The sequence below is a fragment of the Tupaia chinensis genome, unplaced genomic scaffold (genome assembly GCF_000334495.1).
Source record: "Tupaia chinensis unplaced genomic scaffold, TupChi_1.0 Scaffold000076_1, whole genome shotgun sequence".
Taxonomy (NCBI): Eukaryota; Metazoa; Chordata; class Mammalia; order Scandentia; family Tupaiidae; genus Tupaia; species Tupaia belangeri.
Genome location: NW_006159536.1, coordinates 2914649 through 2939227, shown reverse-complemented (window position 1 = coordinate 2939227; position 24579 = coordinate 2914649). Strand labels below are relative to the sequence as shown.

The 24579-nt window shown below is 45.7% G+C and overlaps 1 protein-coding gene across 4 annotated transcripts in view; it reads left to right on the top strand.

Moving 5' to 3' along the window:
- Positions 1-24579, top strand: part of NRP2 (neuropilin 2) — a 139558-nt gene that overhangs the window by 37926 nt on the left and 77053 nt on the right. For all 4 annotated transcript variants that reach the window (XM_006142458.3, XM_027768426.1, XM_006142460.3 and 1 more), the window contains exons 3-7: positions 1522-1703; positions 8111-8341; positions 9513-9668; positions 11998-12167; positions 14330-14485. In XM_006142458.3, coding sequence (XP_006142520.1) covers positions 1522-1703; positions 8111-8341; positions 9513-9668; positions 11998-12167; positions 14330-14485 — 895 coding nt within the window. The remainder of the gene's footprint in view (positions 1-1521; positions 1704-8110; positions 8342-9512; positions 9669-11997; positions 12168-14329; positions 14486-24579) is intronic.

Sequence of the window (24579 nt, the reverse complement as noted above, 5' to 3'; positions counted from 1 at the left end):
TCACTGTTGCTCCCCCTGCCCGGCACGTTTTTCAAGCCACCAGGTCTGGGACTCTAACCATAGAGTTGGTCTTGTGGGATCCAGCTTCCTCAACCACCATGCCACCTGACTGGCCCTCAGTGACTCTTTTGACTATAGAAAGCCAGCCCTCTGGGCTTTCCAAATAAACCAGTCCTGGCCCATTCCTCCTTGTTCATCCTTCGCTGGCCTATTTGGAAGTGGCTGAGCAATCTGAAATGTGGCTCTGGGGACTCACCCCAGCCACCCCTGTAGGCACCCAGCTCCTGCAGCCCCCTTTGTGTGACAGTAGCCAACAGGCACAGCCCAGAGAGGGGAGGGTTCCCAGCCCTTCTCATAAACTGCCAGGAGGAGATTTCTTACATGTTGTTTTAACAGGTTGATGCAAAATAAATAAACAGAGAGGAAGGGAGATGGAGATGGATGGTGTTCAGTAAATAACGGTACAGTGGTCAGGATTTGAAGGGAGCTGGTGGGGAGGCAGTTTCCCACCTAAGCACTTGAGACAGGAGAATTAACTGGGAGCCCAGACAGGGAGCACAAACAGCGCAGTAAAGATTGCCAGAGCTGCAGATGTGTGTCTGGGAAGATAAAATGGCACATTACATGTGCGCCGTCCCAGGAACCTCGCCAAGGAGGCCTTTGGGGTATCTTTCCCCCACCCCTGCCCATTGGACTGTTTGAAATGAGCACAGGTCTCAGCCTGGGGAGGGCAGCTGGCTCTGCCTCTCGAGACTAATAGTTATGTACTCCTTTCTAGATGCTGGGTTCCCAGAGAATTAACCCCTGCTTTTGGAGAAAGGCTTTTATTGTCTTATCTAATATGATGCTCATTCCTTTTCTGAATGTGTGTTAACTAGACACTGTTGATGTGAACTCTGCAGAGTCACTTCAGGGAGGGAAGTGGCCTGTGGATGGGGGGGACGGTCCTTTGTCGCTTATGATTAACGCTAAGAGGGGGTGACCCAAGAGAAGATTGAAATGGGAGAGTGGATGAGAGGAAGGACAGAAAAATACACATTTTTGAAACGTCCCCTCTGTGCCTAGTGTTTTTTTCTTTTCATCTCCATTTTAACCTTCTGGAGTGGATATTTTTATCCTCACCACATTGGATAAAGAAACTGATGCTCAAAGGGGATAGGTAACACAGAGCAAAGAAGGAAACCCAAGGTTCAGAGAGATCATAATGGAAATTAAAATGGTGCTACCAAAAGAATAAGCATTTGTTTGGGGGTATCTGCTAGACTGATGCTACTGCTCTTCTGTGGACAAAACACAAGGTCTTCGGCCCCTGCACTGATCCCCACTGGCGATAATAAAGCAATGTGACTTCCTGTGTGCTTGCCAGTCTGTATACACAAACGTTAAGCCTCCTGTGTTTATCGTTCTGAAACATCCAAGTATCTATAAATGAAAAAAGAGGAACATGAGCTGGAAGGAGACACGGTTCTTCTCATTGCCTTAGAGTGATCGTTTCTGTTTGTGCCCCTTTGTGCCATCCAGGTATGACTTCATTGAGATTCGGGATGGGGACAGTGAATCTGCTGACCTGCTGGGCAAGCACTGTGGGAACATCGCCCCGCCCACCATCATCTCCTCAGGCTCCATGCTCTACATCAAGTTCACCTCTGACTACGCCCGACAGGGGGCAGGCTTCTCTCTGCGCTATGAGATCTTCAAGACAGGTCAGTGTGGTCACGGTGGGGGCCTGGGAGATGGGCATGTCGGAGGAGAAGGTGGAGATGGCCATCTGTGACTGGCCTGTGGGTACCGTCTAAGGGGCAGGTGGGGGACAGCAGCCTAGCTGGCTGAGACAGGTGGTAAGGGTTCCAGTTTCATCCAACTGGAGCACTGTGACAGAAAGGAGAAAGCTTCAGGGTGAACCTGGAGATGAAAAACTGGTTCGGTTATCATCCAGCTTGTGGGGCGAAACTACAGGGTGATGGACAGACCAGGCATTCTTTGTGGCAGGGTAAGGGCACTGAATAAATAGACAAACAAAAACTAATTTTTTGTGTGTGTTTTTAAAAATCAAACTAATCTTCATGGGAAAAAGCAAAACTTGGTTGAATTTCCTCCCAATTACTTCATGGTTTAATGTTGTCTTTAACTGGAATTACAGGGGCCTGAAGGACATAATCTTTTCATTGTTCAGAGTCTCTAAAGATCTTACCATGACCCCCCAAATGGGGTCACACCAGGGCTTTTAAATTACAATAAGACTCCTAGAAATCCCCTTTGGCAATCCATCTGACCACCTCTACTCATTGAACCCCTTTTTCCTAAACACCAGTAGAGCAGACTCCCTGAAACACAGAAAGATAGCAGAAAAGGAGACAGAGAACACTGCATACTTTCTAAGTTGACTGCTTGCTTTCCATTAAGTCTCCTTTTAGATTACTTTAGGGCCTGAGAATATGGGTCGGTGCTCATTTCCGTAACTGGGGAAGCGGACTTTTATTCACAAGATGCTGCTTCAGCACCTACACATAAGCTCTCAAGTAGTGTGTCCTTCTCTCTACCGTATGGAGCTCTTTATCTGCAGGGAAAGGGAAGCTCATCCTCCAGTTCCCCCTCACCCCGGCCCTGCTCCCCACCTCTGAGGCTCCCGCTGCAGCAGCCTAGGTTTTACAACTTGTGGATAAAGTCTGGTTCAAGGGGAGGCCATCAGCCTTGTCATCGAGAGGCTCGAGTCCGGCGCCTGTTGAGTTCAGTGTGAGGGGAACTATTCATATATATTTTCCTTTTCACTAAACAGTTCTTGAAAGGAAGTGGTAGCTGCTGAAAGCACTTTTTCTATCCACTCTGTCTAAATATTTGTCAGATTTGTCTGCCTGAGAACAAGAACGTGGAATCAGATGACGAGGTGGGGGCTGAGGGAACTGTGTCAGGCCCAGCTGTCACAGGATTTAGGTCCTAAGAAGCTCTGCCTGCCATGGGTATTCACACCCCTAACCATGATGATGTCATGGGACCTGAGAGTCAATGGTGGCTCAAGGCTGACAAGGGGCCTGTGAAGAGCTTGATCTGCATTCCCTTGAATCCTGAGCAAGACTCAGATCAATGCCACCAGCACCTATGAAACATCCTTTGCTGCACAGCAGTGGAGAAGGAGAAGCAAGGAATAAAATGAGGGGAGAGGATACCCACTAGAAGGTCGGGAAGACCGGTATATAAACTTCAGTACATAACAGATGCACCATCGATATTAGATGAATATATGGGGGTACTTCAAAAGTGTCATAGAAAAAAATGGAACAGATGTACACATTTATTTAGGTGGAAAAATGCTTAAAGTCCATGCATAGTTTCATCATAGTATGTATTTTCCACGAACATTTTGAAGAGTCAGTGTATACATAAATTGAAGGGAAAACTATAATGTGAAGCAGAATGAGGTTATGAAAAGAAGGGAGTAATAGAGTGGCTTAAAAGGGGGTCTGGGCAGTCTACTCAATAGCAAGGTCCCTAGTGAGTGCTGGAGCTGTCATTCATGTCCACTGTGCTGACCAGGGAAAGAAACAGCTCCAAGCAAGACTTGCCAGGAAGCTGGCCAAGGGAAGTCAGGACAAGGAGGGCGAAGCCATTAAAGCTCATCTCGGGTTTCATGTCTCCCGACTTACTGTTTGGCAAAGCATGATGCCATGTTTTCCAAAAAGGCACAGGAAAAAAGTGAATGCTGGCTCTATCCATCATGCAGATTTAAAGGGAGGATATTAAAAGATAAAGCACACAAGAGGGGATCGTAACTCAGCATTACTGTTTTAAGGACATGCTGAAGTAGAATTCTGAATGAGCAGGCATTCTGTGGCCTGCCTAGACATAGGAGTGCCATCCCAGGAAGATAGGTAGCTTGGGCGTGAAGGAACAGAGAAGCCAACTTGAAGAGTTGGGATCACTTGTGGAAGAGATTGCCGCAGTGAGAGACAGACCCGCTGATGGCAGCCATGCTTTTGGAAATGTGAGAAAGAAGAGAACCTGGTAGCCTTCTCACCATGCCCATCTGGAATAGCAACTCTGAGCCTGCAAGTCAGCTCTCCATAAAACACATACATATGCAGGGGTGAAAATGCAAAACTGAGAAGTGTAAGAAGGGGGTGAGCATTCTTCCAGGTACCATGTCTTAAACCCATACTTCATTGTTGGAATCATAAGAGAAAATACACAAGGTTTACGTCATCCACGGGACATGAAAGAAATGGGTGGATGTTCTGAAGAAATCCAAACAAACACAGCTATGTTTGCTAGTCACATTCATAAAAAGAAAGAAGGGGGACACTGTAAACACAGATATGAAAATAGCCATACAGAGGGCTCTGGAAGCCTTCAATAGCACATTGCCCTGGTGAGATTCTGCTGCAGACCACACTGAGACATAAACCCACAGTATGGGTACAGACGCGGGGAGTGCAAGGTTTATGTTTGCCCTAAACCAAGTGGCTTATCAACGATTCTGTATGTTATGACTGCCCACATGTAAAAGGGTAAACCAAAACAATTGAAAAGATCTTAAATCACCAAATCTTGAGCAGAAGTGAGAAAGGAATTGGCGAATAATTTTAAAAATAACATTGGAAACAGAAGAGGTGGAAAACATTTTTAGGTTTTATTTATTTATTTATTTCGGATGCTCCTTTGACCCAAGTTCAAGATCAAGTTTTCTTTTTTGGTGCCCACTGATATTCTGGAGTTGTAATCCTGAGGTCCTTGACAGCACAAAACTTGGAGTGTCTACCACCCCCACTCCCTGAATTAAGGAACTGAATTCACCTTCTGTGAAACAAAGTTTAGCTTCGGATAAATCTACTGTGTTTTAAGTATCTTTATATGTATAAATTCCACTGCTTGCGAAGTTAGAAAATGTATAGTCAGGGCATTTTTTTGGTACCTGCATCATTTGATATGAAATCATTCACTGCAACCAAAATCCCCTATCTTCCATGGACAGTCTTAAGATTGAACCTATTTGTTGAACTGAATTATTTTTTTTCATCTTTAATCATTTTAACACATCACAGAAAAGGATTTCGGATGTGGTGGTTATCCACAAGTTTTAACTTTTGTCTCCTTTTCTGAAAGCTTTTTTCAACATTGGGTAATCAGTCAGTCACCTTCCTCATGCTTTCTTTGACCCTACTGCCAACAGTGAAATGGTCCAATTAGAGACAAGCACGTGATTTTAATAGACAGGTTTGATTCTTTTTTCTGTGTCACAACAATGAAATTGGTTAAAAGTTTTCCTACTTCATTCACAATAAGCCAGAAGTCATACCAAGTTATAGCTATATATCAGACATGGACATGCATACTCTTTGGGGAAGGAGGGAGGCCTTAAGTACTTAAGATTAAGAATTCTTCCCCGCTGAATTCAGGACTCAGTACCCTGAAAACTGTGGATGATTTAGATCTCTCATTCTCCAGGCCTCTCTTGGACTCATTAGATTTCCATTGTAAAAGCACTTGTCCCTCACAGATGACAGGGACCAAAGAAAGGTTTCACCATAAATTCCCCACTCCCAGGGGGTTGGGGAGTCCCTTTACCTTCTAAGGGAATGACAATAGAGCAAAGTCTAAGGGGGAATGTCAGCATGCATTTCATGCATTTTTTTTTTTTTTTTTGGCTCTCAAGTTAATTTCCTCCCAGCCTAGTGTGAGGCTCACTGAGTGACCCACATGAAGAAGGCTGCATAGAAGCCATAAACTCTAACCTTTGCAGAATTCCTCTTGGCTCCCTGAAGACCTGCCAGCTGGCTTAGCTTTGCCGAATTGCATCATTCCAGGCCATTGAGAAGGCCCTCAGGAATTTGGGGCCCAATGGTAATCAAAGCTGGTGGGGAGGAGGCCAACCCTACTCACCCTTTTGGGCCTGGCTCTCTACTCCCAGCTCTAAGCCTGCCCTGTCTCTGTATGATGAGTGCAATAGCTCTGAGATACAGCTCTCAGAATCTCCAAAGAACCCATACGAAGGTTCATTCTTGCCATCTTGTGTCCTGGGTCCCCACCCTGCCTAGGTGCAGTCCTGGGTAAAAGGGAAGAGGTGATGGGTCAGTTAAGTAGAGGATATTGAAATTTCCTGTCTGATGCTAAAGAAAAAGTTGGAAACCCTCTCCTCCTCTACTTTTGCATGGTACCTTTTCCAAGTCAGACATTTGCTGCTTTCCAGAAAGCCATCATCAATAAAGAGGCTTGCGGAGGGGCCTGCTGCAGGAGCCATGGATAAAGACATCGCTGCAGGCTAGGATCAGTGTATTGACATCACATAGTTATATTTCAGTGAGATCCCCAGAGGACACTTCCTGCCAGTAAACACCTGGTTTATTGAGTATTTCTGTGTGTTTTTTTTTCATCATGCTTAGAGTGTCTATTATCCTCCTCATAAATTCTGCTTCCTTTTCATATTTTGAAGCCTGAACACAGTGAATGAAATGAATTGTAATTGTCCAGCATTTGTATTCACCCCATCAACTTGCATCAGTTCTTAGGCATGTCCATAGGTCCATAGGTCTGGGTTGTGCTGCTGCCTTGGTTCTGTTGGCAAAGGATGCCTGGGTGAAAGCACGTTGAGGGCTCTTTTGATAGGACTCCACCTAGAGGCATTAGGAGATATGGTGGCTGTAATCCTTTTATGAGCTCCTGCTGCTGCCAGAGTTTGCACCAGGCTGCTAGTGTGGCCCACATTTAATAAGGATGCCCCTACGAGTCCAAAGAAGGCAGACACAAGCGCTTAGGGGAGAAACAAGCCCATCCTCACCACAAAGGAACCAGAAGCCCTCCAAATGTCAATACACTGCTGCATTTTTCCAAACTTGCTGCTGGAGCGGCCTTTAACATCCCCAACGCCCTGCTGTGATCCACCGGCTAAAAACATCGATTGTTAATTGTCTGACCACTACAGAGCAGCTCGTTTTAATGTAGTCATGACATGAATGAGACCCAAGCTCCCCTTTGCCCCTCCCCTGAGGCACCTTGGATCTTGGAGGGAGAAGGGGGCACTGAGCTGGCTACGGCACAATAGGGGCTAGTGTTGAGGTCAGCAATAAATAAGGGGTAACATTGTTTTCCCCACTGGCAATCAGCAAGCCTTCCTTAAGGATTGAAATAACTTACATTTCTGGAGTGAGCAGCTGAGTAATTAAGAAAGAAGACTCTGTTCCTCTTTTCAAGAGACTCAATCTCTCTCTCTCTCCCTCTCTCTCTTCTCTCTCTGTCTCTCTCTCTCTCTCTCTCTCTCTCACACACACACACACACACACACACACACACACACACACACTTCTCTCTATCCCCTTCACCCCCCAATTCCTCAATTGCTGCTCTTACTCTAGTCAGTCTAGCAAGCCAGCTCTATCTCCCTGATTTCTAGCCTAGAGAGGGACTAGCTTGAGGGCTGGAAATGTGCATGTGAAGGGTATGTTGCTTCAAGGGCCACTCCAGTGGAAACAGAAAACTTGTGCATAGGGAGATTGAGACCCAAACATTTAAACAACCCAAACAATAGAGGCAGCAAAGAAAGGCATCTTCTTTTTCCTAATTTTTGCTATAGGATACATGCACTCACCAGAGACAGAGACAGAGATGGGGGTGATGGATGAGAAAGCAGTCCATCCTGCACTCCCTGTCCCCACCCCCAGCAAAAGGATGGCCATTTTCCTGTTGGGATTTTGGGCATGCATACACACTTGGTCAGCGAGTTGTTCAAGCCATCAGGTCCAGTACTGGAACCACAGAGTTGGCTATGTGGAATCCATCCGCCTTAACCTTCACACATTATCTGTTGGCCTCAGCACCTTTTCTTTTTTTTTTTTTTTTTTTTAGAGATTTTTTGCTATAGAGCATGTGTGCTTGCCTGAGAGAGAGATGAAAGCAAGAAATCAACTCTCTGGGGGAATGGCCACACCACAATCCCTTCTCCTTTATTCTCCTCTTGGGATTTTGAACACGCACACATGTGCACTTGGTATGAGTTTGAAGCCATCGGGTCCAGGACTCGAACCACGGTCAACTACATGGGAGTTCAGCAACATAACCATTATGCCATCTGCTGGTCCCTCAGCATCATCTTTTTAATGCTACAGTTCTCCTTTACATACAGGCTCTGAAGATTGTTCAAAAAACTTCACAAGCCCCAATGGGACCATCGAATCCCCTGGGTTTCCTGAGAAGTACCCACACAACTTGGACTGTACCTTCACCATCCTGGCCAAACCCAAGATGGAGATCATCCTGCAGTTCCTAACCTTTGACCTGGAGCACGACCCTTTGCAGGTGGGAGAGGGAGACTGCAAATATGACTGGCTGGACATCTGGGATGGCATTCCGCATGGTGAGTGATGTCATTGTCACTTGTCTGTAGCATGGCCTCTGACTGTTAATTGCTTTAGTGAGGATGAAAAGGAGAAAAAAGACTCTAAAGCTTCTTAAAGTGCTTATATGACCCATGATGACTTTCTTTACTCTTCTTTTCCAAGGCTAAGTTGAGAAAAGTTACAGAAAGACAGTCTACTTTTTTGGAACTACTTTGGAAACAGGAGACTGAGTAGAAACTTAGGAGAGGATGAGAAAATCCATAGGTGATGTTCTTTTCCACTCTGGGTTATCAGATTAGAAAGTGACTCAATGACCAATTGCTATGACTGCGTAGAAAGATTCCAGGGGCAGGGACCAGCAGTTAGCGTAATGGCTGTGTCGCTGGACTCCCATGTAGTCAACTGTGGTTCGAGTTCCGGACTGGGTGGCTTGAACTCACACCGGGCACATGTGCGTGCGTGCCCAAGATCCCGAGAGGAGAATGGAGGAGAAGGGATTGCAGCGTGGCCATCACCCCAGAGGGTGATTTCTGGCTTTCTGTCTCTCTGTCTCTCTGTCTTTCTGGCAAGCACACACACCCTATAGCAAAAACCTCTCAAAAAAAAAAAAGAAATAAAAGAAAGATTGCGGGGCAGACTGACTGGGCTTGAGCTCTGGCTCTACTATCTACCAGCTATGTAATTTTAGACACGTTACTTAACATAGTTGTGTCTTTTCTGTGTAAGTTAGCTGCTATGTTATTATTCTTTTTTTTTCTTTAAAATAGTCAACTTCTAAAAATTTATTTCTTATTTAAGAGAGAAAGACAGAGAGAGACAGGCACCCTCAAAAGAGTCTTAATGCCCAAATCCTACCCCAATCCTTAGCTAGTCTTGATCACGGAAACACATATGTGGCTGGTATACACAGGGAGACCTCAGGATGTGAACCTAGAACCTTCCCATATAGCCCATCTCCCAAGGCTATGAAAACAGAATGAAGCCCTTTCAGTGCAGGTACTTTTTCATATGCAGGAAAAAATGTATTAAGAGATTTTTCTAAAGCATATCTCAGTTGTTCCTTGGATTTTATGTCAAGATGTGCAAAACAGTTTGTTGAATGTCATGTGATGGTGGGAAGGGAGAATGTACTGGAAACCAAGTTTGACGTTTCTATTTCCATTGACCTCTCTTTGTCCTCACGTCCAGTTGGCCCCCTCATTGGCAAGTACTGTGGGACCAAAACACCCTCTGAACTCCGTTCATCAACTGGGATTCTCTCCCTGACCTTTCACACGGACATGGCCGTGGCTAAGGATGGCTTCTCCGCGCGTTACTACCTGGTCCACCAGGAGCCACTAGAGAGTGAGTTGACCCATTGGGATCTCTGTTGTGTCCTTATATCGGGTTGTGAAGATATAGAGGTGAAGAGAGGCTGACCTCTGCAAGAGAAGGAGATGGAATTCCAGAATTCACAGTAGCATCTGAGTTCAGGGAATGGAGCTGTACTCTCTTGCCAGGCAGAAATTAATAGGAAAAGAACATATGTCAACATAGGTATTCATTTCTTTAAAAAGAACAGACTTGAATTAAGAATTAGTTTTTCTCAGGGACCAGCAGTTGGCGTAGTGGCTATGTCACTGGACTCCCATGTAGTCGACCGCAGTTCAAGTCCCAGACCCAGCGGCTTGAACTCACACCCGGGCCATGTGCATGCTTGCCCAGGATCCCAAGAGGAGAACGGAGGAGAAGGAATTGTGGCGTGGCCATCCCCAGGGGGGGTGATTTCTCACTTTGTATCTCTCTGTCTCTCTCTGTCTTTCTGATGAGCTCAAGCACCCAATAGCAAAAAGAAACCTCTCCAAAAAAAGATAAATAAAAGAATTAGTTATTCCCAGAGAAATACAGGGCCATCTCGTGCTTCATTTTTCCCATCTCTGAGTAAAAGGGAAGTTACTTAAGATGATCTATGCCAGGTCCTCTCCTCTAGTAAAGTTTTTTGAGTCTGGGCCATTTTTCTCTCTCTTTAAGCCTTACGGACCTTTGTCACAAAACTAAGCCATTTGGGGGACCAGCAGTTAGCGTAATGGCTATGTCGCTGAACTCCCATGTAGCCGACTGCAGTTCAAGTCCTGGACCTGGTGGCTTAAACTCACGCCGGGCACGTGTCCGTGCATGCGTGCACGCCCAATATTCGGAGAGGAGAATGGAGGAAAAGGGATTGCAGCGTGTCCATCCCGCTGGGGGGTGATTTCTCGCTTTCTATCTCTCTGTCTCTCTCTGTCTTTCTGGCGAGCGCACATGCCCTATACTAAAAACCTCTAAAAAAAAATAAGCCATTTAAGCCTTTCTCTATCTCTCTCTTTCTAAATATCTCTCTCTCTGTATATGTGTGTGTGTGTGTATATATATATATACATACATATACATATATGACATTAAACATCTCCGACCCTGGGTAGGATTTTCCTGGCTAGACTGATACAATTGCTAGCAGCTAGGGCTTCTACTTACACTTCCAGTGACTATAATCTTTGGAGCATCTATGTGCCAGGCACTGTGCAGAGCGTTGAAAACTATCACTCTGACTCCAGCTGTCATGGAACTAGCAGACTCAGCTAACAGTCTCTCGCCCTCAGCTACATCTTCAGATCAGCTGTTCTTGGGCATGTGCTTCAGATGTGCTGCCATTTCCACACAGAAACCCAACTGATAACTGTAAGGACTAAAGAAGCACTTCACAGATGATTAGAGCTGAGGACATCCTGCCATGTCTGTAGGCAGCTCACCACACATTTAACTATAGACATGGAGGCCTGGCCTGCAGAAAAGTCACTGGATTTTATTGTGTGTTTTGTTTTTGTTTTTGTTTTTTTCATAAAAGAACTTATGAAGATTGAGTAACAAGAAAGTACAGCAGCGTGTACCAGGTTTTGCAAATGGTCAGTGTAGCCACAGAACTAAAGAATGGGTTTGATACCTGAAAAATATTGCTGGCCCTTATCAGACATGTGCATGCACAGGTATTGATCAAGGTCCACAGTACCCGTGGGAAGGATGGCAATTTAACTGGTGGCACAAGGCCGTCAGTTAAAGCGTCAGTAAGCAAATTCTGGGTCTATTTGTCCAGACAGGTGGTGAGGGGAATATAGAGTGATGTGCATGCACTCAGAGAGAGGTCTCCCAAAGACAGATATTTATGCTTTGTAACGTCTGTCTTCTGTGCCAGAACTCACAAGACAGTCGAGTGAAAAAAAGCATGAGAGAAGCAGAAGTGCCTCCTGGGTGTTTATTAATAAAGTAGGCTTCCCACAATGTGTCAGCCCACCCAAATTGCCACAAGTCTATCTCACTTTTACCTGTATCGCAATAATGGCACATCTGGCCTCCGTGGGCATCCATAGCCTGCAGCAGTAACACTTCTTTGGCTTTAGATTATATTTTTAATTTGTATGATGATTTTTGTTTATCCACAGTCTGATTTCTTTTTAGTTCAATTTAGTTTTTTTCAGACCCACAGGGGTAGTCAAATTCTATGACTTGTATTTGTTTATAAAATATGAATATATAATTAGGGTCTTTACTATGAGGACATACCTGTAAGGACTTGTCCCTCGAAGAGAGTAGCATTTGGGGGATCCCAGGGCTTTGAAGTGGAGAGGCATAATCTACCCTTGACTATCTTCATTCACAGCCTTTCAGTGCAATGCCCCCTTGGGAATGGAGTCTGGCAGGATTGCCAATGAGCAGATCAGTGCCTCATCTACCTACTCTGATGGGAGGTGGACCCCTCAACAGAGCCGACTCCATGGTGATGACAATGGCTGGACCCCCAATTTGGATTCCAGCAAGGAGTATCTCCAGGTACTTGCTCAGATACCAGAGAGGGCAAGTGTGTGTGTGTATGTATTTATTGGTGGGGTAGGGGGTGACTCCTCATGTAGGGTAAACAAAGGACACAAAGAAACACCAAGCTAGCCAGCAACATGGTGGTTAAGGTTGCTGAATCCTGCATGACCTACTGCATGCTTCGAGTCCAGATCAGTGACTTGATAAACACACCAGGCTGCATGGTTCGAGTCCCAAATCAGTGACTTGATAAACACCCTGGGCATTTGTGTATATGTGCCCCAAATCCCAAGAGGAAAATGAAGAAGAAGGAATTGCAACAACGGTGCTTTCTCCCTTTCCCTCTCTTTCTCTCTTTCTGTCTCTCAGTCTCTCTCTGGCAAGTGCACATGCCCTCTGGCAAAATTAAAAGAAAGAAAGAAAATAAACACAGCATACTTGAAAACTCCATCCATTCATTCAATCATCTAAACAAATACGTATGCCAGGCACAAATAGACTGTCAAGGGCTACACTGCAGGCTGGGTATAATGATGAGTATGAGGGAGAGTGTCCTTGCCCTTGTGAAGGTTACTGGGCCTGGAAGAAGTTATTTGGCCTAGATGCTGTTTACCCTGTCACTATAGATATTCAAAGAACATTCTATAAACAGTTCCAGATCTTCCTTATTCTTGGAACAGAGAGGCATCAGAGACTTTGGGGGGGGTCCCCTAAGGGCAGGTTTGTTGAGGTGTTAGCTGAGCATGGCAGCTCTTCATGATCTTTGCTATTTGGAGAGAGCCCTGCCAGGAAGATTTTGCACACAGCTATCAGAAGAACGCATGGGAAAATGTCACTACCAGGAATGAAACTCGAGTTGCCCAGATGCTCTGCAGCATCTTTGGAGACTATTGTTTGCTTTCTTTCTGAAAACGAGTCATGTTGAGTAATCTTCCTGTACTACAGACTGGTCTTGTTCTCATCCTTTGAGAAGAAGTAAACAGGGGAAGAGCAAGCTGCTAGTTCCATACCAGAACCACAACTGCTTTTATGACATATGGCAGACAGCCTTATGACCCATTGACAAGCTTGTCCTAGCTGTGATGCGACACGGTGACCTCTGCTCTAAGGACATTACAGAGCAGACAACAGGAAAGGGAGAAAGACCACTTAGAAACTCCTGGGAGTCCACAGAGATTCTGACAGCCCAACCCAAGGGCCACTCATCACTGTCTTTCCTCTCTGCCTCTCCAAAAATTCTCATCTTGCCGAGCTTCCAGGAGGTTCTTTATAATCGACACTTCATGAATTATACTCCTTATTTTTGGTCCTTGATCGTATACTTTCTCTATTGCATCCACCTGTTTCTTGTACATGTAGATAGCACTGTGTACTTCTTTTGAGTGTTGTATTTGTAATAATACTGAACACATATTAAGTAGTCAATGAGTGCTTGCTGAATTGAATTTCACCATTATGCACTGGCTAAATTTTGGTCACGTGGAGACTACCATCAAGAAACATTGTCGCCAACAAAGGAATGGCATCCAGCAATTTCCCAATGGGTTTGGCATTGTGGGAGGAGAGGTACCTCAAAATGTTGGCCATCCTCCTTGTAGAGCAAAAGGTCAGGACTTGGTGCATAAGCCTAATTGCTTGGGCAGACTCTGCATGCCCTTTGACCCCTTAGTAACCGGAATGACTAAATACACAATGAAGTGAGGGAGTGTGGGGAGGGGAGACAGCTATGAGCTGTGACTTTTGCAAGGAAGGCATCATAAATGAATTCGATTGAATTGGATTGGATTGGAGTGAAGTGAAGTGGATTTAGCCATTGTTATTTTAAACGGGCATCTGCTTTCACTATCCAAGGCAGGTTGTAGTTTAGCAAGAAGAGATTATTGCTATAGATGTTCAATGATTACGCTAAGAAAAACTGAGTACTGTCTGTTCAAATTTGCAAAAAAGAAAGAATGAAAAAATAATCAAGTTACATTTTCGAGGTGTCTGATTTAGTATCAAGGAAATTGAATTTAATTGTCTGGTGAAATTGCAAACTGATACTAATTACAAATACATCTCAGCAGATCACAGACACAGGTTGTGAGCTAAGTATGTTTGTGTCTTTTGATGAAAAAGCAAGCAGCTGTCCCTTTTTGGGAGTGGTGGTCCCCTTATGCTGCCCCTTTTTTCCCCAGGTGGACCTGCGCTTTCTAACCATGCTCACGGCCATTGCAACGCAGGGAGCAATTTCCAGAGAAACCCAAAACGGCTACTATGTCAAAACCTACAAGCTGGAAGTCAGCACTAATGGTGAAGACTGGATGGTGTACCGGCATGGCAAAAACCATAAGGTAAATCCATTTCCCCACCTCAAAAGCTTGCTGGAAAGGCACAGGAGGGATGGTACAAGAGGAACTTTGAGTGTACCCCACCCAGAGGAAACCTGGTGTGGTGAGGTTCAAATAACTGATGGAGGCCAGGGACATGCCTGCCCTGAAAATTTTCTTTCTTATGCTAAAGCGATTGGAAAACACTTTCTCTGACAGCCTGGCTGCTGTTGCATCTTGCACAGCAGAGAGAGCAAGCTTGCAGTGTTCTGGTTGCTGAATCCTGCATGACCTACTGCATGCTTCGAGTCCAGATCAGTGACTTGATAAACACACCAGGCTGCATGGTTCGAGTCCCAAATCAGTGACTTGATAAACACCCTGGGCATTTGTGTATATGTGCCCCAAATCCCAAGAGGAAAATGAAGAAGAAGGAATTGCAACAACGGTGCTTTCTCCCTTTCCCTCTCTTTCTCTCTTTCTGTCTCTCAGTCTCTCTCTGGCAAGTGCACATGCCCTCTGGCAAAATTAAAAGAAAGAAAGAAAATAAACACAGCATACTTGAAAACTCCATCCATTCATTCAATCATCTAAACAAATACGTATGCCAGGCACAAATAGACTGTCAAGGGCTACACTGCAGGCTGGGTATAATGATGAGTATGAGGGAGAGTGTCCTTGCCCTTGTGAAGGTTACTGGGCCTGGAAGAAGTTATTTGGCCTAGATGCTGTTTACCCTGTCACTATAGATATTCAAAGAACATTCTATAAACAGTTCCAGATCTTCCTTATTCTTGGAACAGAGAGGCATCAGAGACTTTGGGGGGGGTCCCCTAAGGGCAGGTTTGTTGAGGTGTTAGCTGAGCATGGCAGCTCTTCATGATCTTTGCTATTTGGAGAGAGCCCTGCCAGGAAGATTTTGCACACAGCTATCAGAAGAACGCATGGGAAAATGTCACTACCAGGAATGAAACTCGAGTTGCCCAGATGCTCTGCAGCATCTTTGGAGACTATTGTTTGCTTTCTTTCTGAAAACGAGTCATGTTGAGTAATCTTCCTGTACTACAGACTGGTCTTGTTCTCATCCTTTGAGAAGAAGTAAACAGGGGAAGAGCAAGCTGCTAGTTCCATACCAGAACCACAACTGCTTTTATGACATATGGCAGACAGCCTTATGACCCATTGACAAGCTTGTCCTAGCTGTGATGCGACACGGTGACCTCTGCTCTAAGGACATTACAGAGCAGACAACAGGAAAGGGAGAAAGACCACTTAGAAACTCCTGGGAGTCCACAGAGATTCTGACAGCCCAACCCAAGGGCCACTCATCACTGTCTTTCCTCTCTGCCTCTCCAAAAATTCTCATCTTGCCGAGCTTCCAGGAGGTTCTTTATAATCGACACTTCATGAATTATACTCCTTATTTTTGGTCCTTGATCGTATACTTTCTCTATTGCATCCACCTGTTTCTTGTACATGTAGATAGCACTGTGTACTTCTTTTGAGTGTTGTATTTGTAATAATACTGAACACATATTAAGTAGTCAATGAGTGCTTGCTGAATTGAATTTCACCATTATGCACTGGCTAAATTTTGGTCACGTGGAGACTACCATCAAGAAACATTGTCGCCAACAAAGGAATGGCATCCAGCAATTTCCCAATGGGTTTGGCATTGTGGGAGGAGAGGTACCTCAAAATGTTGGCCATCCTCCTTGTAGAGCAAAAGGTCAGGACTTGGTGCATAAGCCTAATTGCTTGGGCAGACTCTGCATGCCCTTTGACCCCTTAGTAACCGGAATGACTAAATACACAATGAAGTGAGGGAGTGTGGGGAGGGGAGACAGCTATGAGCTGTGACTTTTGCAAGGAAGGCATCATAAATGAATTCGATTGAATTGGATTGGATTGGAGTGAAGTGAAGTGGATTTAGCCATTGTTATTTTAAACGGGCATCTGCTTTCACTATCCAAGGCAGGTTGTAGTTTAGCAAGAAGAGATTATTGCTATAGATGTTCAATGATTACGCTAAGAAAAACTGAGTACTGTCTGTTCAAATTTGCAAAAAAGAAAGAATGAAAAAATAATCAAGTTACATTTTCGAGGTGTCTGATTTAGTATCAAGGAAATTGAATTTAATTGTCTGGTGAAATTGCAAACTGATACTAATTACAAATACATCTCAGCAGATCACAGACACAGGTTGTGAGCTAAGTATGTTTGTGTCTTTTGATGAAAAAGCAAGCAGCTGTCCCTTTTTGGGAGTGGTGGTCCCCTTATGCTGCCCCTTTTTTCCCCAGGTGGACCTGCGCTTTCTAACCATGCTCACGGCCATTGCAACGCAGGGAGCAATTTCCAGAGAAACCCAAAACGGCTACTATGTCAAAACCTACAAGCTGGAAGTCAGCACTAATGGTGAAGACTGGATGGTGTACCGGCATGGCAAAAACCATAAGGTAAATCCATTTCCCCACCTCAAAAGCTTGCTGGAAAGGCACAGGAGGGATGGTACAAGAGGAACTTTGAGTGTACCCCACCCAGAGGAAACCTGGTGTGGTGAGGTTCAAATAACTGATGGAGGCCAGGGACATGCCTGCCCTGAAAATTTTCTTTCTTATGCTAAAGCGATTGGAAAACACTTTCTCTGACAGCCTGGCTGCTGTTGCATCTTGCACAGCAGAGAGAGCAAGCTTGCAGTGTTCTCTGACTGCAAATGAAGGAGAAAATGCGTTCCCAGTCCGCATCTCCCCACACAGGATTCATTGAGCATTTATGGCCTGAGTCCCTTCCACATGCTGGGTTAACAATCATGAAACCACATGAAACTACAGTTCAAGAGTTACCGAGGTCTGAAAATGAAAGGGCACAAATCCTGAGAGGGAATCACAATGTCCCGGAGAAGAAAGGGGACAATAAATAATGAGGAGAAATTCAGTTTGTCAGGGATGGGATCTGAACTGGCAATCATGCTTAGCAGTGAGGCATTGAATCCTCTCGGCTGGTGCCCTCAGTGTCTGCAGCTCCCGGAGGTGTGGCCCGTGTGGGTGATGCAGGGCTTTTGTTGCACATATGGATGAGTGTCTGGCGCTCAGGTTTCTTAAGACACATGGCATTCTGGGTCTGCAGCTGGCACTGGCAATGTGCTGTTCGTACAGCACACTCAGCGTATGGAGGTTTATTGGAAATGGCTGGTGGCTAACCTTGGTGGGGCTGGGGGAGTCTGATGGGAGCATTGGCATGGGGGCCCCTGCAGACTATAGTACTGGCTCTCAGGTTTGGAAGGAGAACATGGTGTCCTGGTAATTCCCAGAGGCTCCACATTGTTCCCTGGAAGGAGACTGGGGAGGAAAGAAAAAAGATCCATCCTGCTTAGTGCTACAGTTCTTCCAGGCCCTGTTCTGTCAGGTGGTAAATTATCAAAATAGGGCCTCTATGGCCAAACCTAGAGAGGCCAAAATTTCTCCAATAGGAGTTGTCTCAGCTCCTGATACTGCCCCAGGGTAGCTTGTTCTTGCTGGTACAATTGGAAACCTTGGACCCAGAAAACCCTGAACTATAATGTTGGCAATCTCACATGGAAAATATAAGGTTCTAAAGGAGTGGATTTTTTTAAAAATTAAAATCTCCATAGTAACATAGCACTGTTCATGGCTAACAAGCATGGCTTCTAGATATTACCAGGTATCATATACACACACAGACACAATTTCCCATTTCCTTAGGAGAGAAAGTAAGAAACTTAGCAATGGAAAGACATCCCTACCTGGAGGTATCTGGCCAGGTCTACTTTCCTATGGACTTGGTTTTAGAAAAAGTTGCCAAACACCAGTTGGAAATGGTAAGCCCAGATGCCAAGAGCCCGAGGGGGGGTCAGGGCTCACCCCACCTTTTCAATAAGAAATCAGTAGAACCCAGAAGCTCAGCAAGGCTAGCGAGGCCAGCAGCTAGGTAGGGGTGAGTCCTGGGGAGAAGAATGAGGCTCACCTGCCCGTCTCCCTGTCCAGGCGCAGTGACTAAGCAGAGCTGGCCAGAGGGATACTGTAGCATAAGCTGATTTTAAAAGCACACAGATGGAACAGGATGCTATTTAAAACACCATTTGTAGGAAATCTGCTTTTGGAAATACCTTAGCACTGCACATTTTGATAGAATGCTGTCCTGCCTGGCTTTATCCCTGGTATTCATTCTGCAGGGAAGATATTCCTGAGAATTGAATTTAGCTTTCTGGTCTTCAGAATCATTCTTCTCAACCTTTTCATATGGGATACATTCTCTCTTTTGCCTCCTCTTCCCACCCTTGGCTAAATTCCTTTCCCCAGCAGCCAAGGGGTAGCTTGGGGTTTGTTTTTGTTTTTGTTTTTGTTTTTGTGAATCAGTCTTGCCTAAATAAAAGGAGCTGGAGCAGAGGAAAGACTTTTTTCCCCATTAGAAATTCATCCTCTTGGTACCTAAAGGAGGCAGGAAAATGGAAAGCCTGCCAATTAGTCATTGCCTGCTCCCCAAGCTCCCTCGCCCCACTGCGGATGTGGCAGGCAACCAGGAGGCATTCCCCGTTCTCTCCTGCAAGGGTGATCCCTCTGCCCTCTCATTAGCAGATCTTTCTCCCAGATATCTGTATTTAATGTGCAGATTCCGCACCGTTCATGGTGCGTCAGCACGGCTCTCTGGGCTGTTGGGGTTGAAATAGTTGAGTGAACCGTGCCAAATAGATTTGTCAAGTCTGCCGCAGTTTGATTTGATGCCATGAGGGGGAGGCGGGGTGAGGAGGGGACCTGGGGACTGTGGGGAGAAAGACTTCGTCCAGCCCGGGAGCTACCGCTGAGTCTCTCTCTGTAGCCGCTGGATGGTGGGCACTGTGCCAAGCTAACTGGTGCTAAGTTGGGCTTGAAAGTGAAATTCAGACAGCAGGACCTAGGAGCAAAGCAAAGCAGAGATGGAGGTCACAGCCTGCTCTGTTCTGCGGCACAGGGGAAGGGTTCACAAACTCCTTCCCAATGCACCAGGAGTAAAAGGGGGATTGTGACATTAGGAGGAGAAATATGGGAACTCGATTCCAATTCCCTGGTTACTGTCAACACCAATGCAGCATACCAAAGACCAGGGAATTGGGGAAATCAGAGAAAAACAAGATTAATGAGTGCTCAAGGCAGTGGGGGAGGGTTGTGCTATGTCCTTGCAAAACTCTATTTACAATTTGGACCCAGGCAGGGCTGGGGCAAGGCCTAGACCTACAGGGGAAGGATGTCTTCCAGGAGGTGAGGAGGACGAAGGAACTCTTTTCCCACCTCTCCAGCCAGTGAGCATCTCTTCTTAGTCTCTTCCCATCCACCAGATTGCTGCAAGGTTGCCAGCCCATCGTACCGTGGCTGGGACATTGCAAACATCCTCCTGGCAAAATGCAGCCCAGTTACGCAGTCCACATGCACAGCACATCCCCAAGTTTTTATCCAGTTCCACATGCTGTAAATATGGAACCTATAATTTTCATATAGGGCGGGCCCTCCTTATGCATATTTATGGCATAACCACAAGGCAGAGAGCTCGGCTGCCTGATGGAACCCATATTCAGCCCGTATGCTCCCTTAGGTTATACAAATGGCTTCACATACATTTCTTCGGAAACCACAAGCAGAAACTACTGCTTTCGGTTGCACCAGCTGTTTTAGTAATACCCCAGATGTAGAGGTAGCATTGTTAATACACTAGAAGGCTCACGTATGTGAGCATGATTACGGACACACATACAAAGAAAGGTGTGCAGAGCACAATGGGAAGAGCTCAGAGGTACAAAGTCTCAGCCAAGGCCCTGCCCTTGCCTGAGATGCTGATTCCTGCAGTAGACGAGTTAGTCTGACACCATGACTGGTGTCGCTCCAGGGAAACAGAGGCCATTGTCCCTTCGTGTCTAGACAAAAGCCCCTGTTTTATTTGGCATACATGGGCATCTCCAGAACCATAGCTCTGGTTACCTTGCTCTTAGACATGGTACTGCTGGCCTGTTTTGACATATTTGGAAGAAATTTGGACTAAGAGATAGAGTCTATATGGGTGCTAAACGCACCCTGATGGCCAGCTGGAGTATGGAAGGGGTAAGGACGCAGATGAGGTCACAATCGGGTCTAAATACCCCATAATAAGTGGCAAGACTGCACTAAGCTCTTTCTGTTAACCTAACACTGACCTCCAAGGGGCTCAGAGAACCCTCAGGCACTGATTTACTCATTTCAGAATTTTGGAGTTTCACAGACTCCAAAGTATGTCAAAGCTCTCAGAGACTAAACGCCTGGCCCCAGGGACAGGGGAACCAAGGAGTCCCCATGGAAAGCCCCTGGTCACCAGGCTTCAGTTTCTAGACTGGCACTCTCAACAATCTGACCAAGGTCTATGCCTCATCTTGCATCCAGAGGGATATTGGCCTCCTAGATTCAGTCTGAGAACTGAGAGATGTGCCTTTTCCTGGACAGCATCTGTGTTAAGGGAGGTCTGAAGGCGAGTTGTACTTGGAACACAAGGCTTGGCATATGGAGTTCAGGCCCCATCACAGAAGCTTGATGATGGAGAGTTGAAAGAAGGGACTATTTGTTTGACTTCGTCATGTCCCTTCAAATAAAACAAACACCCTACTTCAAAAATCCTCTGTCCTGTATTTATTTTTCAATCAGAGACTTGGGAGGAAAGAGGGGTGTCAGGAAACCAAACCCCAAATAGGTTAGCTAAGAGAAGCACGTGTATTTTCAGATCTCAGTGGATGCACTGCGTGACCTTGGCAATTTCTCTGAACAGCTCCATGACTCGGTGTTTCCATCTCCCCAAATGCAATGGTGCTGTAGCTACCGTTGGCAAAGCACCTGGAGATTTCAAGATGGAAGGCTCTCTGCAGATATATTTAATGTATTAGACCCACAAAGCTCTTCTTGAGCAGAAGCAAGTTATCAATTTATAAAGTAACAAGGCCCCATGGGATATTTATCTGCCTCTTTTAAAATCATAGGCCTGGAAGGGACTGTGATAAGTCATCCAGACCTTTCCCTGCATCTGATGGGGCCTGCACTTGAGCTGCCTCAGGTAAATGTTATTCATCCTAACCTCATTCTTCTATTAGGGACACAATTATTCCTCCAATTAATAATTTGCATTGTCATAAGAAACGTGTTTTTTTTTATGTTATCTCCTGGTGGATCACTGACTCTTTTTGTTCCTCTTGTAGGGGTAATTTTGTTTGTTGAATATAAGATTAGGACAATGACTCAAACCATAAGCTAGTCAAGAGCACAAATGCGTCGTCCAACCACGGTTATGTACACATTGAAGAAGGCTGATGACCCATCCAGGTTCAAGTCCCTCAGTTTATCTGCGCCCCCCTCAATTATAACTGAGAAGAATCCAGGGCCCTAGGTAATTAACTTTGTCCCTTATCCAATTGCCATGGGATGAGCTCAGGCCTTTAGCCTCTCCGCTTAGGAAGCTCAAGAGAAATTTTGATTATACATAAGCTTGAACCTTTTCTCATAGGCTCCCACAGTCAGCTTCACCCCACACCCATGGGTGCTGAATTGTCTCTAGGAGCTGAGGCCAACCTCCCTGGCTCTCCCAGCCTGGAGACTAGGTTCCCTGTGCTCCCAGGCTAACACTGTGCAGAGGGCAGCAGCAAAAAGCAGATAAAGGGGGTGTGGATTTTCTTTGGACTGAGTACTTTCCGTGCCCCAACCCCAACAAGCCTGATGAGCATTGACCTGAGGGCTCACCTGGCAGGTACAGATTGGCACATTATCTCTGTCACCATTGTCCTGCTCTGTGGTTTGCTGGGACTGCACTTGCAGAGGCAGGCAAGTGGCAGAGGTGCTCGGGAGCCTCACTACCTGTTTCCTTGGCTGTCTTCTGTCCTTCTGGAGGTTAAAGTGCCTCCTTTCAAAAGCCATCAAACATCTGTTAGAAGGTTTTCAGGTGTGGAGAGCCTGTCCCACCCTGCTAGAATGTCTGCATTTCTCCCTCCGTCCTTCCAGGAGGACATCGAGCAGCTCTTCCATTCGGTTCATTGCCCTGATCCTGTGCTCTTCTCCTGTCCCAGCTCCTCTCCAGCTCTGGATTCCTGAGCTGCCCTCGTCTCCTCGCCTCCTGATGCTTTCCTGTCTCAAATCCTGAAACCCTAATCCTGTTAGTATGCCGTGTTCCAGGGCTCAGTGTCTCGATGGGGGTAACCTAATCCTGCAGTAAATCTAGCGGGCCCCACAAGGCCCACACAGATGGGGATGCACACATGCCCCCAGCTCAGCACTTCCCCCAGAAAGAGACCGCCCTGCTCTTCTGCCTCCTCCTGCATGTCAGAAAAACTGCTTGATGACAAAAACAGCCCACCAGTACGGAGGTCATCCCAGTCATAAAGGAGCATTTGATTGTCAGGGAGCTTCTTTGCCCTACCCGCATCCATATCCTTCTCCCACCCACATCCTCTCCCTCTACCTATAGGTAGATGTAAATATGATACACATTATGCATACAGGAGGTTTTGTGTGTACGGGTAGATACAGGTATGTGGGTCAGTACACACATCCCTTCTGACTCTACACATGGCTAAGTGCCCACATCCACCAGGATGAAAGCAGCTTAAACATATTTTTATAGCGCCAGCCAGTGGTGTGCTGGTTAAGGTGGCTGGAGCCCACGCGTCCAACTATGCAGTTCAGTCCTGGATCCAGTGGCTTGAGAAACAAGCTAAGCATGTGTGTGTGTGCAAAATGCCAAGAGGAGAATGGAGGAGAGGAATTGCAGTGTGGCCGTACCCCCTGGGAGATATGTTCTCACTTTCTCTCTCTCTCTCTCTCTCTCTCTGGTAAACACTCATACCCTATAGCAAATTTTTAAAAATACATATATTTTTAATAGTTTTTATGTGCAGGGGTGGAGGGAGATTAAAAGAGACATGTTCAGACCGTGATTTAGAAACAGAAAAAAAGAAAATGCCCATTACCTTTACATCATTTTCCTTTAGTGCACCCCCCTCCTCCAGCTTGCCTGTTCAGTGCGACACATTAATTAAACAGTTTGGCATTCATTGATTAACAATCTATTTTTATGTGTAGACCTGATGGCTGGTTTTAGAGAAAACGCAAGGCAAAGGGGTGGGAGAGGGAGGACCCGCACTTGGTTCTGCAGTCAGGGTGGGGCGGTACCCCGGTCTCTGAGACCAGTTTTTAAAACGTGCCGCTGGTTTCCCCAGTTTGTGCCCTCGGTTCCTGCCACCCTTTTTTCTCTGCCTGCTTTGTTCTCCTCCTCCTTGAGTGCCTGTGCCAAGTAGATTGAAAAGGAGAAGTTTGGATGCAATGAAACATTTATTAGTGGAGAGAAATATTTATTTAAAAAAAAAAGAAGAAGAAGAAAGAACATCTCGTGCACAATTTCTACCTCAGGGCTCCCAGCACTGTGGTGTCTTTGAAAAATTTTTCCTGCTTTCTTTGCAGTCCCTGGAGCTGGCCACGTTCAGATATTTACAGCAAAATGGAAGTAAACAGTAGGTCATGCCATCAGTAATGAAGAGGCAGGCGTGTGCAGGCTGAATTTTGAAGTACTGCTCAAATCAGAGGCAGTGCACCTTAAGAGAGACTGTGTCTGCTTACCGAAGGGCCCGCTTCATTTAGGAAGGTTAAAGGGCCAGGTAATACCATCAACCTGTGCTCAAAAGCTCAAAACCTCCCCAAAGCTCAAAGGCTATGACAGAGTCTCTTCATTGGCCCCTGAGGTGAGCATGATGATATGTAGCTTCTGCACTGTCCTGGGCACCTGGATGTTGATAGCAAAGATAATAGTGTGTGTAGGAAAAGCGTTTAAGCCAGGCTAACAATGTTGACTCTTCAGCAGTTCCAAAGCCACTGCCTGTTCTTCAAAGAGGGCTTAAGGGGGACTTAGCAAAAAACAGGTGTCTGGGACTAGAGACAGGGTAAGAAACAGAAGAAATGACTTCAGAAACCATCAGTGCTTCTATGTGATGTTTCTGATTAGATTTTTATTTAGTTTTTTTTTCTTTTATTTTACATTGTATTACACAGTCCATGTAATCCATGCCCTGTGGACTCATGAGCACCATCAAAACATTCTGGTTTTCTTTTCCTGGAGGGTGTAGG